This window comes from Acanthochromis polyacanthus, chromosome 4 (genome assembly GCF_021347895.1).
Source record: "Acanthochromis polyacanthus isolate Apoly-LR-REF ecotype Palm Island chromosome 4, KAUST_Apoly_ChrSc, whole genome shotgun sequence".
Classification (NCBI taxonomy): domain Eukaryota; kingdom Metazoa; phylum Chordata; class Actinopteri; family Pomacentridae; genus Acanthochromis; species Acanthochromis polyacanthus.
This window is the reverse complement of record NC_067116.1, coordinates 16,704,220-16,717,640: the sequence shown is the minus strand read 5'-3', so window position 1 is coordinate 16,717,640 and position 13,421 is coordinate 16,704,220. Positions and strand designations below refer to the sequence as shown.

The 13,421-nt window shown below is 37.0% G+C and overlaps 1 protein-coding gene across 1 annotated transcript in view; it reads right to left on the bottom strand.

Moving 5' to 3' along the window:
- Positions 1-2,263: 2,263 nt before the first annotated feature.
- Positions 2,264-13,421, bottom strand: part of LOC110959768 (fibronectin type III domain-containing protein 7-like) — a 12,039-nt gene continuing 881 nt past the window's right edge. Inside the window, exons 3-12 of the mRNA XM_022206741.2 lie at positions 12,965-13,225; positions 11,091-11,345; positions 10,044-10,307; positions 8,526-8,780; positions 8,194-8,451; positions 6,956-7,210; positions 5,433-5,687; positions 3,092-3,349; positions 2,431-2,460; positions 2,264-2,295 (exon numbers count right to left, since the gene is read on the bottom strand). Coding sequence (XP_022062433.2) covers positions 2,264-2,295; positions 2,431-2,460; positions 3,092-3,349; positions 5,433-5,687; positions 6,956-7,210; positions 8,194-8,451; positions 8,526-8,780; positions 10,044-10,307; positions 11,091-11,345; positions 12,965-13,225 — 2,123 coding nt within the window. The remainder of the gene's footprint in view (positions 2,296-2,430; positions 2,461-3,091; positions 3,350-5,432; positions 5,688-6,955; positions 7,211-8,193; positions 8,452-8,525; positions 8,781-10,043; positions 10,308-11,090; positions 11,346-12,964; positions 13,226-13,421) is intronic.

Genomic DNA, 13,421 nt, shown 5'->3' with positions numbered 1-13,421 from the left:
CAGCTGACTCGGGCGAAGGCAGGGGACACCCTGGACAGGTCACCAGTCTGTCACAGGGCTACATATACAGACAAACAATCACACTTGCATTCACACCTATGGGCAATTTAGAGTAACCAATTAACCTCAGCATATTTTTGGACTGTGGGAGGAAGCTGGAGAACCCGGAGCAAACCCACGCATGCACAGGGAGAACATGCAAATTCTATGCAGAAAGATCCCAGGCCCAAGCCGGGATGTGAACCGGAGATCTTCTCGCTGCAAGGCAACAGAGCCAGTGTGCAGCACTCATCGGTAACATATTTTTTTAATAAGATGCACATGAACTAGTTAAATAAACAAACTGAATGCTCACTAAGTTCAACTTTAAGTGGACTACATACAAAACAAACCAACAAAACACACAACTGATGCTGGGAATTCTTTATTAGCTGAAATATGAATCCCTTTCTCACAGCGAAACATATTCCAGACAATTAAATTCATCCTGAGAAGAATAAGCAGCACACTGAAGAGTTTTTGCAGGATGCTTCAGTTAAAGGTGCACATGTCAATGTCTGTCACTTCTTCATCGGAGGCCTTCTGCTTGGGGCTGGAGCTAATGAAAAAATATATGAATTTGGTAAACTCACCAATTGACACTTGATCATATGAATTGAAGGGGCAAAATATTCTATACATTAATCTGTTCTCCAATTGATTGTTTTTCTTGTTTCTCTAAATTAATTATGTGCTTTTTAAAAACACAGTGCTCAAGAGATAACGCTAACCTGCATTTATCCCAAATAGACACAACCTTTTCAGTATCAGTCTCCTTGTGTTTGAAATGTTACATCAAGGGAATATTTTTGTACTTTTTCCACCAAATCTATATCCTGACTTTATCTTCTGATACATATTATGAGCAGGACACACAGCTGCTCTCTTAGACTTGATTTGCTCACATTTAAGTGCTTGATCATGAATGCTGAGGACACAGTGTTAGTTTTGTTTGGCTGTGATACATGACACAGTATTTAAAGGCAGGTTCACAACAAGTAACATCTATTTCTCATTATTCATCATATCATGGATAAATGGGATGTTCATTTAGCAGTTCTTCTGTTTGGTTACAAGCACGGCTTCATTCCAGTGGGTCAGAGGTGATGAAGGAGGAAGAGGGTGATGAAGACGATGTGTTGCACGTCATATCTGGAGAAGAGGCAGTCAAGACAAAACATTAAGACTGCATTCAGTTTGCAGTAATTCTACATTTATTGTAGGCCATTTACTAAAATGTACTCAAATAGTGATGTTATGGGACTGTAGCAAAACCATGTTTAAATTACATGTAATGTGTGGTTGTGGCCAGCAGAGGGAGACATCTACATGCAGCTTCAAACAATGACTACTTGACCCTAGAGTTATTATTTAAAGCACTGGAGTAGAAAGAAATGGTTTTATTATGAAAAACAAGCATATTATGACTCAAAAGAGTGTGGTAATGTGCAAACATAAAAAAAAAACTGGTTGCTTATTGCATTTCAAATGCCAAAAACCCTTTTCACTCTCATTTTACATTTCATTTTACATCTCATTTACAGTTACAATAATTCCACATGCCACTTTATGCTTATGTCACTTATAGTGTAGTAATAATGTATTTATTCATTTTTCATTCTTTATTCTTGAATATATTGTAAATATTATTGTTATTTTAATTATTATCATGACTGTAGATATGGTTTAGTGCTGCTTTAAAAGATGTTTATTTCTGTAACACTGGAAATTTCCCCTGACGTGGGGAGTAAAAAAGACTTATTTTAAAATGGTCATGGTAGGCAATACAATCTAAGCTAATACAAATTAGATTATTACATTTTCAACCAAATTTTTACCCAAATAGAACATCATACCGTATTTTCAATTTCAAATGATGATTTAGATAAGTCTACCATAGGCTCCCATACTTTATAAATGTGTGTATATTAGACTTTTAGCATCCACTTTTTCTGTTTACCGTTTATTCTTTATGTCTTATGTGCACTGCCTTTTTAAAATTTTTATCCTAATATTTGTGTTTCATAATGGGTCATCTTAGAGTTTGCTCCATTGTCACAAATGCTGTTTTTTTTCTCAAGATGACAAGAAAAATAAGTATAAAACAATAATGACTGCCTTCACAAAAAATCACATTCCCTCTTCAGTCAAACACAATCATCTTTATTTGTTGCTAAATCCAGCTACAAATCAGACATACTGTAACACACTGACTTACCATATGCTAGTCCACACTTCTCTTCCCTCTGTAAATCACTGCAGGAGAAAAATTGAAGTGATATTTGACAAATCAAACAACATTTACAATGTTTTACTAACACAGTACAACTACTGAAAATGTCAAACGGTCTCATTAATACTGGAGTGCATTCAAATTTCTGCAACACTCACCTGTGCCAACTTTGCTCCCTGAACAAGTGACTGAAACAGTGGAGACAGATCAAATTAATCAGATCAAATATTCACAGTGTTCAGATGGAATGGAAGTCTGATGAGTGTGAAATCCCCTTAATGCTCTGCTTTAATGCTGTTGTCCTCCCTATTCAAGTTAATTTAGACTTAGAAATGTTGTTATTTTTGAAAGAAAAACATTTTTTTTAATGAAGATAACATTAAATTAATCAGGAATCCAATCTAGACATTGTTAATGTGGTAAATAACTATTCTAGCTGTAAACAGCTGATTTTTTAATGGAATATCTACATAGGGGTACAGAGGAACATTTCCAGCAACCATCACTCCTGTGTTCTAATGCTACATTGTGTTCATTGATGGTGTTGAAAAGCTCATTGATGATTAGAAAACTCTTGTTCAAATATGTTAGCACATGAATAAAAGTGTGAGATTTCATGGAAAACATGAAATTGTCTGGGTGACCCCAAACTTTTGAACGGTAGTGTATCTCAAAATACAACTGCTGCATTCATTTGCATCTTTAAAAAAAGCATCAGGACAAATGATAAGCTATTATAACCTAATTAAAGGTTAAATGTTAAAATAGCCCTCAGAACAAATAATCCTCCACCATGTCATGTGAAGACCGCTGTCCTACCTGAATAAAATCTCTTGGGGCAGAAGAGGACTTTGCTGCCCTCTGCTGTGAGTGGAGCCACCACCACATGGTAGACGTCTCCACACTGGATGTTGTCGATATCACAGCTGTTCTCTCCCGGTGAAGCTGTGCAGGTGTAGTTGTTGATGATGCCCACCAGGTCTGCCACGGAGCTGTGGCTGCTGCCGCTGCGCCACAAAACCCTCAGAGAGTTGCTGGCCGTCCTGTACAGCCTGACGCCGGACGGACAGCAGGCGCCTGCAGGACAGACACACTGATGAAGTGACGAGTCTGCTGTGACTTTATTACACCAGACAATACCAGAACTAGTGATACTTCTGCAAAATCTGAAGCCATTTTAAAGACTGATGGGAAAAGATACAATGATAACAATAAAAGTATTTACATTAAAGTGATAATGTGGACATTTTTGAAGAAGTTCCCATTTAATTTATTACTTTCCATTTCCATTCAGTTACTTAAAGCCTTAATGTCACTGCTCAGATGTGCTTTTGTTTTGTTGTTTTCTTTAAAGGAGAGACTTCTATCAGTGTGTTCATAATGATACTTGTACAAATTCAAAACCAATCAATGAGATCTCTTTTTTAACATAAATACATAAAACCAATTAGTATTTTTAGAAACACATAACTTGAACTAGTTTTATAAATAACACAACAGCAACAATATTATATACACTAAGCATGACATCTTAGAAATGAAAAATAACACACACATCTCTGATTTCTTCATTATTGTCTCTCAGCTAACAGGGAATGTCCAAATAACTTTGGTTTACATTACCTACAATGATACTTCTTTCAAAGCAATGTCTTAATTTCTATTTTTTGTGGTCAAATGATATTTTATGAATATTTATCATTTCAAATACTGCTTCTGTAAGTTAACCAAGACACAATGTTTTAACTGCAATATTCAGATAATGATGTCATGGTCACCGATTATGCTACGAGATAACATTCATTTAGTGTGACATGTTAACAAAAGTACAACATTTTTGCAATGTTCAGGGGATGTTTTGGGGATGTTGTTAGCACAATAAAGAATGTTCTTCTATAAATCATTCCCATAGTGTTCCACGTGATAAAAAGAAAAGACGTTCTCAATGCAACATTGAGAAAACATTATAAGAGGGTGAGCGCATAATGATCTAACAATGTTATCACCAAACATTTTTAGTAACTAAAAGAAAACTTCCTGCTGAAAATGTCGCTAGAAGTTTGCAAAAGTTTGGAGAAGTTCACAAAACATTTTTAGACGGAAGAAGTTCTATCTGAGTTCTTTGTTGACGTATATTTAAGGGAAAAAAATATAATATACAATTATGGTCTGTTTATCATTAGTCCAGTTCTACTATTTTTAAGGTCCTGAGTGTGAGTTTGTTTGTTTGGTTTTGTTTTTTTTTTGTTTGCATAAAAAAATGATAATGCATCAGAATCAAAGTTGCTGATAATCGCTGGCACATGCCAGATTGTGGTAATCAAAAAAAAGAATAAATCCTTTTACAGTTTTTTGTTAATAAAAGCAACGACAACAAATGTGGCATCATATAAGCTGCCATTTAAAGAGTAAAATCCTTAAAATGAATGAATGTTTGGTAATTATGGTCGGACTGATTTTGCTTAAAAGAAATAAGTAATTGAAAGTGAAAAATAATATTAACATATACTACCAGTAAAATGCTTTTATTTATTTGTATTATTTTCTACATTGCAGATTAATACTAAAGACATCAAAACTATAAAAGAATACATTTAGAATTATGTTGTAAACAAAAAAAGTGTTCGTCTTCATTATTAATCTACAATGTAGAAAATAATACAAATAAATGAAAACCATTGAATGAGGAGGTGTGTCCAAACTTTTGACTGACCGATGACATGATTTTTTGGCATTGGTTTTGACATGGACGTTTTTGTCTATAAGGTCTTCCATGAAACTTTTCTAAATTGACACTTTAGGATTAAGTTTAATATCCTCTGATGACACTTATTCACAGTTTTCACCATATAAACAGGAATGTCCGAAGTCACTAATATGTACACGACATGTACATAAATTTAACCTAAAAGTCATATAGAATGCACAGTGTGTGTGTAAAAGCCTCTCAGGTAGCACATAAATAACTTTTGACTTCATCCTTGTCATCATTTTGTCCACAGCATTGGACTAAAGACTCAGTATCATTTTGCTCCCAGTGTGATGAGTCGTCAATTAAAAAGTTACTACTCAAAACTAAGTAGCACATTGAAATTTACTACTCAGAAAGTTGATATTACTCTTTCTGGCCTCCCCACTCATAGAAAACATCACCACTCACTGGACGAGAAGCCCTGGTAGGTGCAGTTGGACTTGCGGCCGCTGTGGCTGACCGCCTCCATCGTGACGGTGTAGCTGGTGCCGCAGGTGATGCATCCCATGAGGCAGTGGGAGTCCTGGGTGTGGCAGCGGGCGTGACCACGAGGTGAAGTCAGAGAGGTGATGAAGGAGTGAGCGCCTTTAGCGTGAGACCAGGAGACGTTGGTCATCGCCTGAGTCACCTGATCGACTGTTAGATTCATCGGACAGCAGGGTTCTGTAAAACAAGAGGATGGATGTAGATGTGGGTCCAAAAGTCACAACATTTAGTGACTATTAAAATACCTATCTAAATATCTAAAATTTCAAGGGTTCCTTAAAGTGTTTTAGTGATCAAATGTTGCTGCTGTTAACACTCGGAACAAGAACAGATGTGGTTAAATTAAAGGGGCACTCCATTAATTAATTAATAACCAGACGAGCTTTGATATGAAAACTGGAGGATTGTTGGGCTGCTAAGTCAGCTGGAATGGACTCCAGCCTCTCTCTATAGATGATGGATGGATGAAAGGATGCAGAGAGTCCACTGACAAGATGCTGACCAGTTTCATTAAGGGAATTAGTTTTGTCCCAATAAAAGTGAAGATATCAGTCTCTGCTGTTAAGATTTAGTTTCTTACAGATTATCAAACTTTATGAAAATGCAATGCAAAATGATTGGAGTATGTTGTTTATTATGTACAACTATCAGTGTTGGAGAAGGTATTCAGATACTTAAAGTAAAAAGTATCAGTGCAAAATACTAAAGTTTTACGAGTGATTACAAGTATTTCAAATGAAAGGTATCAAGTACATAAATTAGCAGCAAGATCTATGAAGTATTAAAGTTGAAGTCCTGGTTTGGTCCTTCAGACTGATGTAGTTTTATTTAAGACACTGTTTATTAATAGTAAAGCACTGGTGTGTCAGCAGCTTGTTACCGTTGGAGCTGCTGCAGATTTGAAATTCTTTATATACACTTTTATACAAGGACAGAAGATAAATCTGAGGGCTCACGACACTATTAATGGGAGAGGAATGAAGGAAACACAGTTTCGATCCACAAATCAGGTTTCAGGTTTTAAAAAAAACTCAAAAATTGTATTCATTCATGTTTTTTTGCTTTTTGCAAGTATAAAGTAGCATGAAATGAAAAATTCAGGTACAGTAGAAATATCTCAAAGTTGTCCCTAACTGTACTTCAGTGGGGCTGTTGTAATGATCTGTAGCTGAAGGGGTCTTTCTGTTTCAGTGTGTTCAGTGACAATACATACTGCATCTTTACATAGTAAGATTTTTGATGAAAGACTCATTTTCATCATAGTACTTTGATACTGTTGCAGAGCTACTTTTACCCAAGAAAAACATCTAAATGCATTTTCTTCCACCTTTGTTTCTTCTGGAGATTATGCATTACGGATAGGCTCTTTTGCAAGACTGAAGTTGTAAATCACTGATAAGGAGCTCTGCATTTGTCACCTCCAGTCCAAAGCTTTGACTGCTCACCTGTTTCCAGAGAGTCGGTGTAGCTGGGTAAACTGTGGCCGGCGGCGCTGGTTGCTGTGACACTGACTTCGTAGGTGGAGCCACAGGGAAGGCCAGTGATGTCGCAGTTGGATCCGCTGGTGGTGCAGGAGTGGATGCCGTCATCTCCACCTGCAGTCACAGTGTAGTTAGCAGCTCTGTTGTTTCCTGTCCAGCTCACACTGATGCAGGAGGAGTTCTTCGGATTCAGCACCAGATTTGTCGGCATGCAGGGAGCTGATTCGGAGAAAGGAAGGAGGAAGATGTTAAATGTTGACTGAGATATGGCCATACTGTTGAAGGTCTCTGTACAATTATAAGAAGATTGTATGCATCAATTTGAGCATACACTACTATCCAGAAGTTTGGGGTCACTTAGAAATGTCCTTATTTTTGAAAGAAAAGCAGTTTTTTTCAATGGACATGACATTAAATCAATCAGGAATGCAGTCTGTTAAAGTGGTAAATGACTATTCTAACTGGAAACGGTTGATTTTTAATGGAATATCTCCATAGGGGTACAGAGGAACATTTCCAGCGACCATCGCTCCTGCGTTCTAATGCTACATTGTGTTAGCTAATGGTGTTAAAAAGCTAATGCATGATTAGAAAACTCTTGTGCAGTTATGTGAGCACATGAATAAAAGTGTGAGTTTTCATTGAAAACATGAAATTGTCTGGTTGACCCCCAACTTTTACCATGCTTTCTTTCAACTAGTTGCTATTTCTTGAGAGAAACACTTATTTAAAGCTATTATAAATTTCTAAACATATAAGAAGACAATGCATTAACCTTACAGTCTTTATATGTATATGGTACACTGTTTAATTATACATTTAGGTGTAAAAATGTAGTATCAGTACTTATCGTTATATCGAGGTGTAATTTCTAAATATAAAAGATAGCTCTGAGTTTTTGAGTCATACTGGTATCCAGTGTGTTGTAATTCTTTATTCAAAAAAAAAAATGGCTTTAACCTTAAAACAATCCAGATATCTTTAGCAGTGTTGGGCCTTTCCTACTAAACTTCTAGGTGGTTTCAATAAGATTTAATTTTTTTTAAAATAAACAAGTTATTTGTATCATTTTTGACATTGTACAGTATCTGATCACCGAAGTTGGCTGCAAAGCGACTATGCTACAGAGACAAGCAGAACTTAAGTGTAAAATGTGACTGTATATTGGATGAAATCATGCAGATATGAGCTGCGGTCTATACCTGTGCCTTTGGTGTGAGCTCTGCAAGCACGGTTGCATCCACTAAAGTCATTGCAGGGTGTCACCACCACAGTGTATTCTCTGTCACAGCTGAGGTCAGACAGGGCGCACACCGGTGCTGTGTCATTACACAGGATGACCTCTGAATTGTCTGCAGCTCGGGTCTCGTACACATCTGCTCCCTGAGAGGCTGTCCACATGATCTCCAGAGTGTCAGTGCTCACAGAGGAGACGGATACGTTCTCTGGACAGCAGGGCACTGAGACACAGGAGACACACATATATTAATCATAAAGAGAGTAGGAAATCTGTCTCACCTCTGCTGCGACTTACAGGTGGTGTAGTTGAGAGGCTGGCATTCAGGGCTGCCACCAGCCTGGTTGAACGCCAACACAAACATCACGTATGTGTAGCCACACTGGCAGTGGAAGGTGCAGTTGTTGCTGGTGGAGTTGCAGGTCCTCTCACTGCCGTCATTTTTCTTGATGTAGGCTGCGTAGCTGTCAGCGTGAGGCACCGTGTCCCACCTCAGAGTGCAGTTTCCTTCTGGTGACTCCACAACAGCCAAAGACTGTGGAGGGCAGGGGACTGACAGCAGAGACAGCAGGGAGGTTAATCACAAACTGACATGAGTGTGAATGAAAAGACATGGAAAATGAGATGGATGTTCAAACGTTTATCTTCATTAATCACAAACAATTTTTTTTTACTTTTCAAATGTCCCCGTGCATTCATATACTGAGCACAATAACAGCAATAATAGTGCAGCATTTTCATTACTACATTGTAGTTGTTGTCAGTTTTAAATTATTAAATGGATGACAAAAGAAACCTGGAACAGTAATGTTCAAAAATTGTGAAAACTAGCTATTATAATGGCATACAAGTGTAGAATAATGATTATTTTTAGCAGATTGAAATGCCTTAATTGTGTAATTTTATGGCCACACACTGTAAAAGCAAAAACAAACAAAGAAAAAATTTGTAGACATACAGATTTTTGGTGTGAACATTGTTTACATTTTTGACCTTTTTAATTTACAGTTAACATATAAATAAATACATTTTCCTGTCACCTTTCTTATTTGCAGTTTAACAAAACAGGGGAAATCTGTAAAATAACTGTTGAAAACATTTTTTTTTAATCCCTAAAGTACATATTTATCTCCTTGGGAAAACAGTAAATATTTGTAAAATAATAATATGTTTGCTGATTTAAATACAGCAACAACAAAGTATAATTTTGCATTAATACATTCTAAAAGAACAAAATTAGGATTCATAAAAATACGGACTTTTAATTGGGACATATTGACAGTTTTTGGGATTTTGTTTTAATGGTAAATTACTACTATTTTTCTATGATTTTACTAGTACTAGTGAACTAGTACTCTGTAAAGCAACAAAACAGGGAAAATATGTAAAGTAGCAGGAAACTGTTTTAAAAAATGTTCTTTCTTTTTGTTTACATTTTAGCTTGTGACGATTGATCATGTATTTAAATGCTAAAAGTGGCTTTTGGTCAAAATTTGTGTCAATAAGGATAAAATCTTATTTTATACCACCTGAAATTATATATCACAATAGTAATTACGGGATAAATGGGAATGTTCCTGACTAATGCCATAAACTGAATTGAATTGAATTGAATTGAATATCTGAAAAACAAAGTTAGGACAATAATTGATATATTGATACAAAACTTCAGAAAACCTTCACTAAGCTAATATCTTTTCCACAAAAAGCTCTGCTCTCTGACTGCTTATTATGGCCTGTTACAACCAGATAGTTACTTTAGTAGAAACAGCATCGATCAGAAACTGTTGATAAATTCATATCTCTGCTACTCACAGGTGATGAAGACCTCGGGGCTGGACGGGTGGCCGGGTCCAGCCTCGTTGAAGGCGGTGACCTGGATAGTGTGAACCTCTCCACAGCCCACTGCAGGCAGAGTGCAGGAGCTGGACGTGGAGTTACAGGTGAGGTTCTGGTCACTCCTCACATGGTACATGATGGGTCCCTGAACAACCTGGTCGATGTTCCAGGACACAGAGAGTCCAGCCACATGGTTATTCGTCACCACAGACACACGGACAGAGGACGGAGTTGGAGGTCCTGTTCAAAGACAAAACATAAAGACAAACCCAATACAGGACTGAAATCAGTTTAGAGTACCAGTTTGATATACTTTGAGGACTATATGCTTTTCTCCACTTCATTTTGGTCCTACAATAATTGTTTAGTGTATTCATCAGATAACTATTTTTACTAATAATCTTTTCAAAGTAAGATTTTATACCAAGTTAGTAAAGTGTGAACTATTTCTGTGAATTTTCATGCAAAACTAAACACATTAATCAGTAAATTGATTATTTGTACAATAATCTTAACGGAGACATAGTTTAAAGTGAGTATGTTTACTGAAGAGACTTGGGTGAATTTTACTGCTAACACGTTCTGGTTAGTATGTAGAACATGCTTGTAAAATAACACCTTTGAACTTATTTTTGAATGTGAGTGCAGAAATGTACCAATCCTACTGAGGCTTTAAGCTAAACTCTGCCTTCACAAGCATTGTTTTTGTACTAACATGTTATGACTACATGATGGTCATGATGGTAAGATTTAACTTTAAATAAGATTTTGAATTCTTTTATCAATATTTACATTTTAGTGTTTATCAATGCTTATGTAAAATTCCTTATGATAAAATCACTCTTCTTAAAATATAAGACATCACGGTGTATTGGTGGCATGATCATGGTTTAGTCACCTGACACTGTCATGAATACAAAAATATCTAAATGTAAACATTCTTTATCCAGAAATGACATGGATCTTAATGTATAATCTCACGTTGTATTTAACACAGAGGTTGAACTCTCAGTGCTTCCTTACGTGTGATCTGGTTGTGTAGACTTCCTTCTCCCTTGCGGCCCTCGGTGTCCCAGGCGAAGACCTGGATGACGTAGAGGGATCCAGCATCCAGACCGGAGATGGTCATGTTGGTGTAGGAGGTGTTGTATATGCTGCTGTATGAGCCGAACTTGTATAGAGACAAGGAGTACTGGACGGCGTGAGTAACTGGAGCCCAGGACACGATGATGCTGTCGTTGCTCGGAGAGGAGGAGGAAAGCTCAGGAGGAGCCAAGACTATGGAGGAGGAGACAGTTCAAAAAGTTTACATGAGATGTTCTGAGGGATGATGACAGGACGAGCACATTATCTCAAGGCCAAGAGAAGAGGGTAAAGTGGAACAGAGAATTTGAATAGTTCTTTAGACAATAGTATATTTGTTTGATTGAACCTAAAAAAAATATCTACATGTGACTTCAAAGTTCAAAAGAGCCCTGACACAGTATCACATCATCACACATTTGCATTTGGAGCTATTTTTAAACTCATTTGATTTCTAAACCAAATCTTACAAACTGACAGAATGTTTCAGATCTTTCGGCAATAATCAAACATTGAAGTATAAAAGGCTTAGCTGTCAGGTGTGATATATTTGTTTATCAGTATTTTTACAGGACTTAAGTGAGGCACTACTTCAGGATTGTAATGTTTTTTTCCTGTCAAGGATGAATTCCAATTAAAAACCCTGATGTTTTTCTGCCAAAGTGTGAACAATCAATTATTTCACCTGTTACAAGCCTTTCAACAGTTAAGATTTGAAGCTTTTGAGGTTGTCAGGGGTCTTTAGTGAGTCGTGTTTCATGTAAGTCAAATCCCACAGGAAGACTCAGGTCCTCATTTTTGTCTTCCTTAAATCTTTGTCACAGCCCAGATTATTTGGTACAAATGAATAAGAAACTCTCAGTTAGTTGATTGGTCATTGATGATCTGTACATTGAGTCAAATCATCACTTCACTGACATATGTCTGTGTGTAATGTATAATACAGCTAAATTTAATTTAAACTAATTAATTCACATCAGTTTGTTTTACAGATGCTTTCTATAGCTACATCATAAATGAGAAACAACTGGTATAAAATTGATGATAACTCTGATTGTTTAGCACCTATCTTGGCAATAATTAAATCTTATGATGTATTATATTAAACTGTTTTTGCTTCTACATATTTCTAAAAGAGAGACCATGAGTGAGGTAGATATAGAAAGAGCACATTTGTTTAGTAGATCCAGACTGATTATGGAATTTTTCAGGATCTGCTGACTGAACTGACATTAGTAACTCAATCCAAAACCAAGGTTTTGCATCAGAGATATTAAATCTGTAAAAAAAAAAAAAAAAAAGTATGATTCATAATATCAAACACAAAATTGTGAAACTGTGTATTGAATGTTGCTTTTGTGTCATGTAGAACAAATGTTCCCTCTGGGGTGGGAGCAGAGGCGAGAGGCGATAGCTATTTATCAGGATGAGGTCAGCTCTTTGTGTTTGCCACAGAGGTTGGTCAGGTATGGTTACCACCAATACAGGAGAGGTCCTCTGGGGCACTGATGCATTTCTTGGGAAAGACAAACCTGGATTTGCACTCATGATGTGTGTATGGCATCCCCTCACAATACGGTATGCGGAGGCTCAGCTATGGGACAATAAGACAGATCAGGTGACCTCTGCAGGGCATGTGGGCCGAGGAGAAATGAACATGAGACTTGTTTGTGCCCATACACAACAGTCCATGGGTGTTATTTTTTCAATGAATGTGTATATGAGGTTTTGTTTCCCAGTTATTGAAGCAGTAATGTGTTAGAATCCAATAATCTGCACAAGATTAAAGATGATTTGATGACAAACAACTGCACCTGTCTTTCCGGTCACAGAACTTGAGGGCTGGCTGCGACCTGCGCTGTTCTCCGCCAGGATGCTGAGTGAGTACTCAGTGTACGGTGTGAGGAATTTGATCTCAGCGGGGGAAGAGGGTACTGTGTCCTCTCTGAAGAAACCATCGCTGTTCTGGATTCTAATGATGTACTGTGTCGCCCTGGCTTTCAGGTTAAACACCACAATCAAGGTCCTGCTGTCTTTCGGCTTCACTCTCTGGATGGGGTCCATCACATCGGGGGCTACAATTGTCGCATGCAATTCAAATAAGAAATGACATAGAAAACAAGGACATATATTTTAAAGTTAGTAGAGAATGTATTGGATGTTCACTGCATTCAATCTTCCATGTTTAGGTCAGATTTTAGGGGTGAAGAAATAGGAAACAAGACTGAACTTCCTCTGAATCTCTCTGGCTACGTTTTGAAATTATTCACT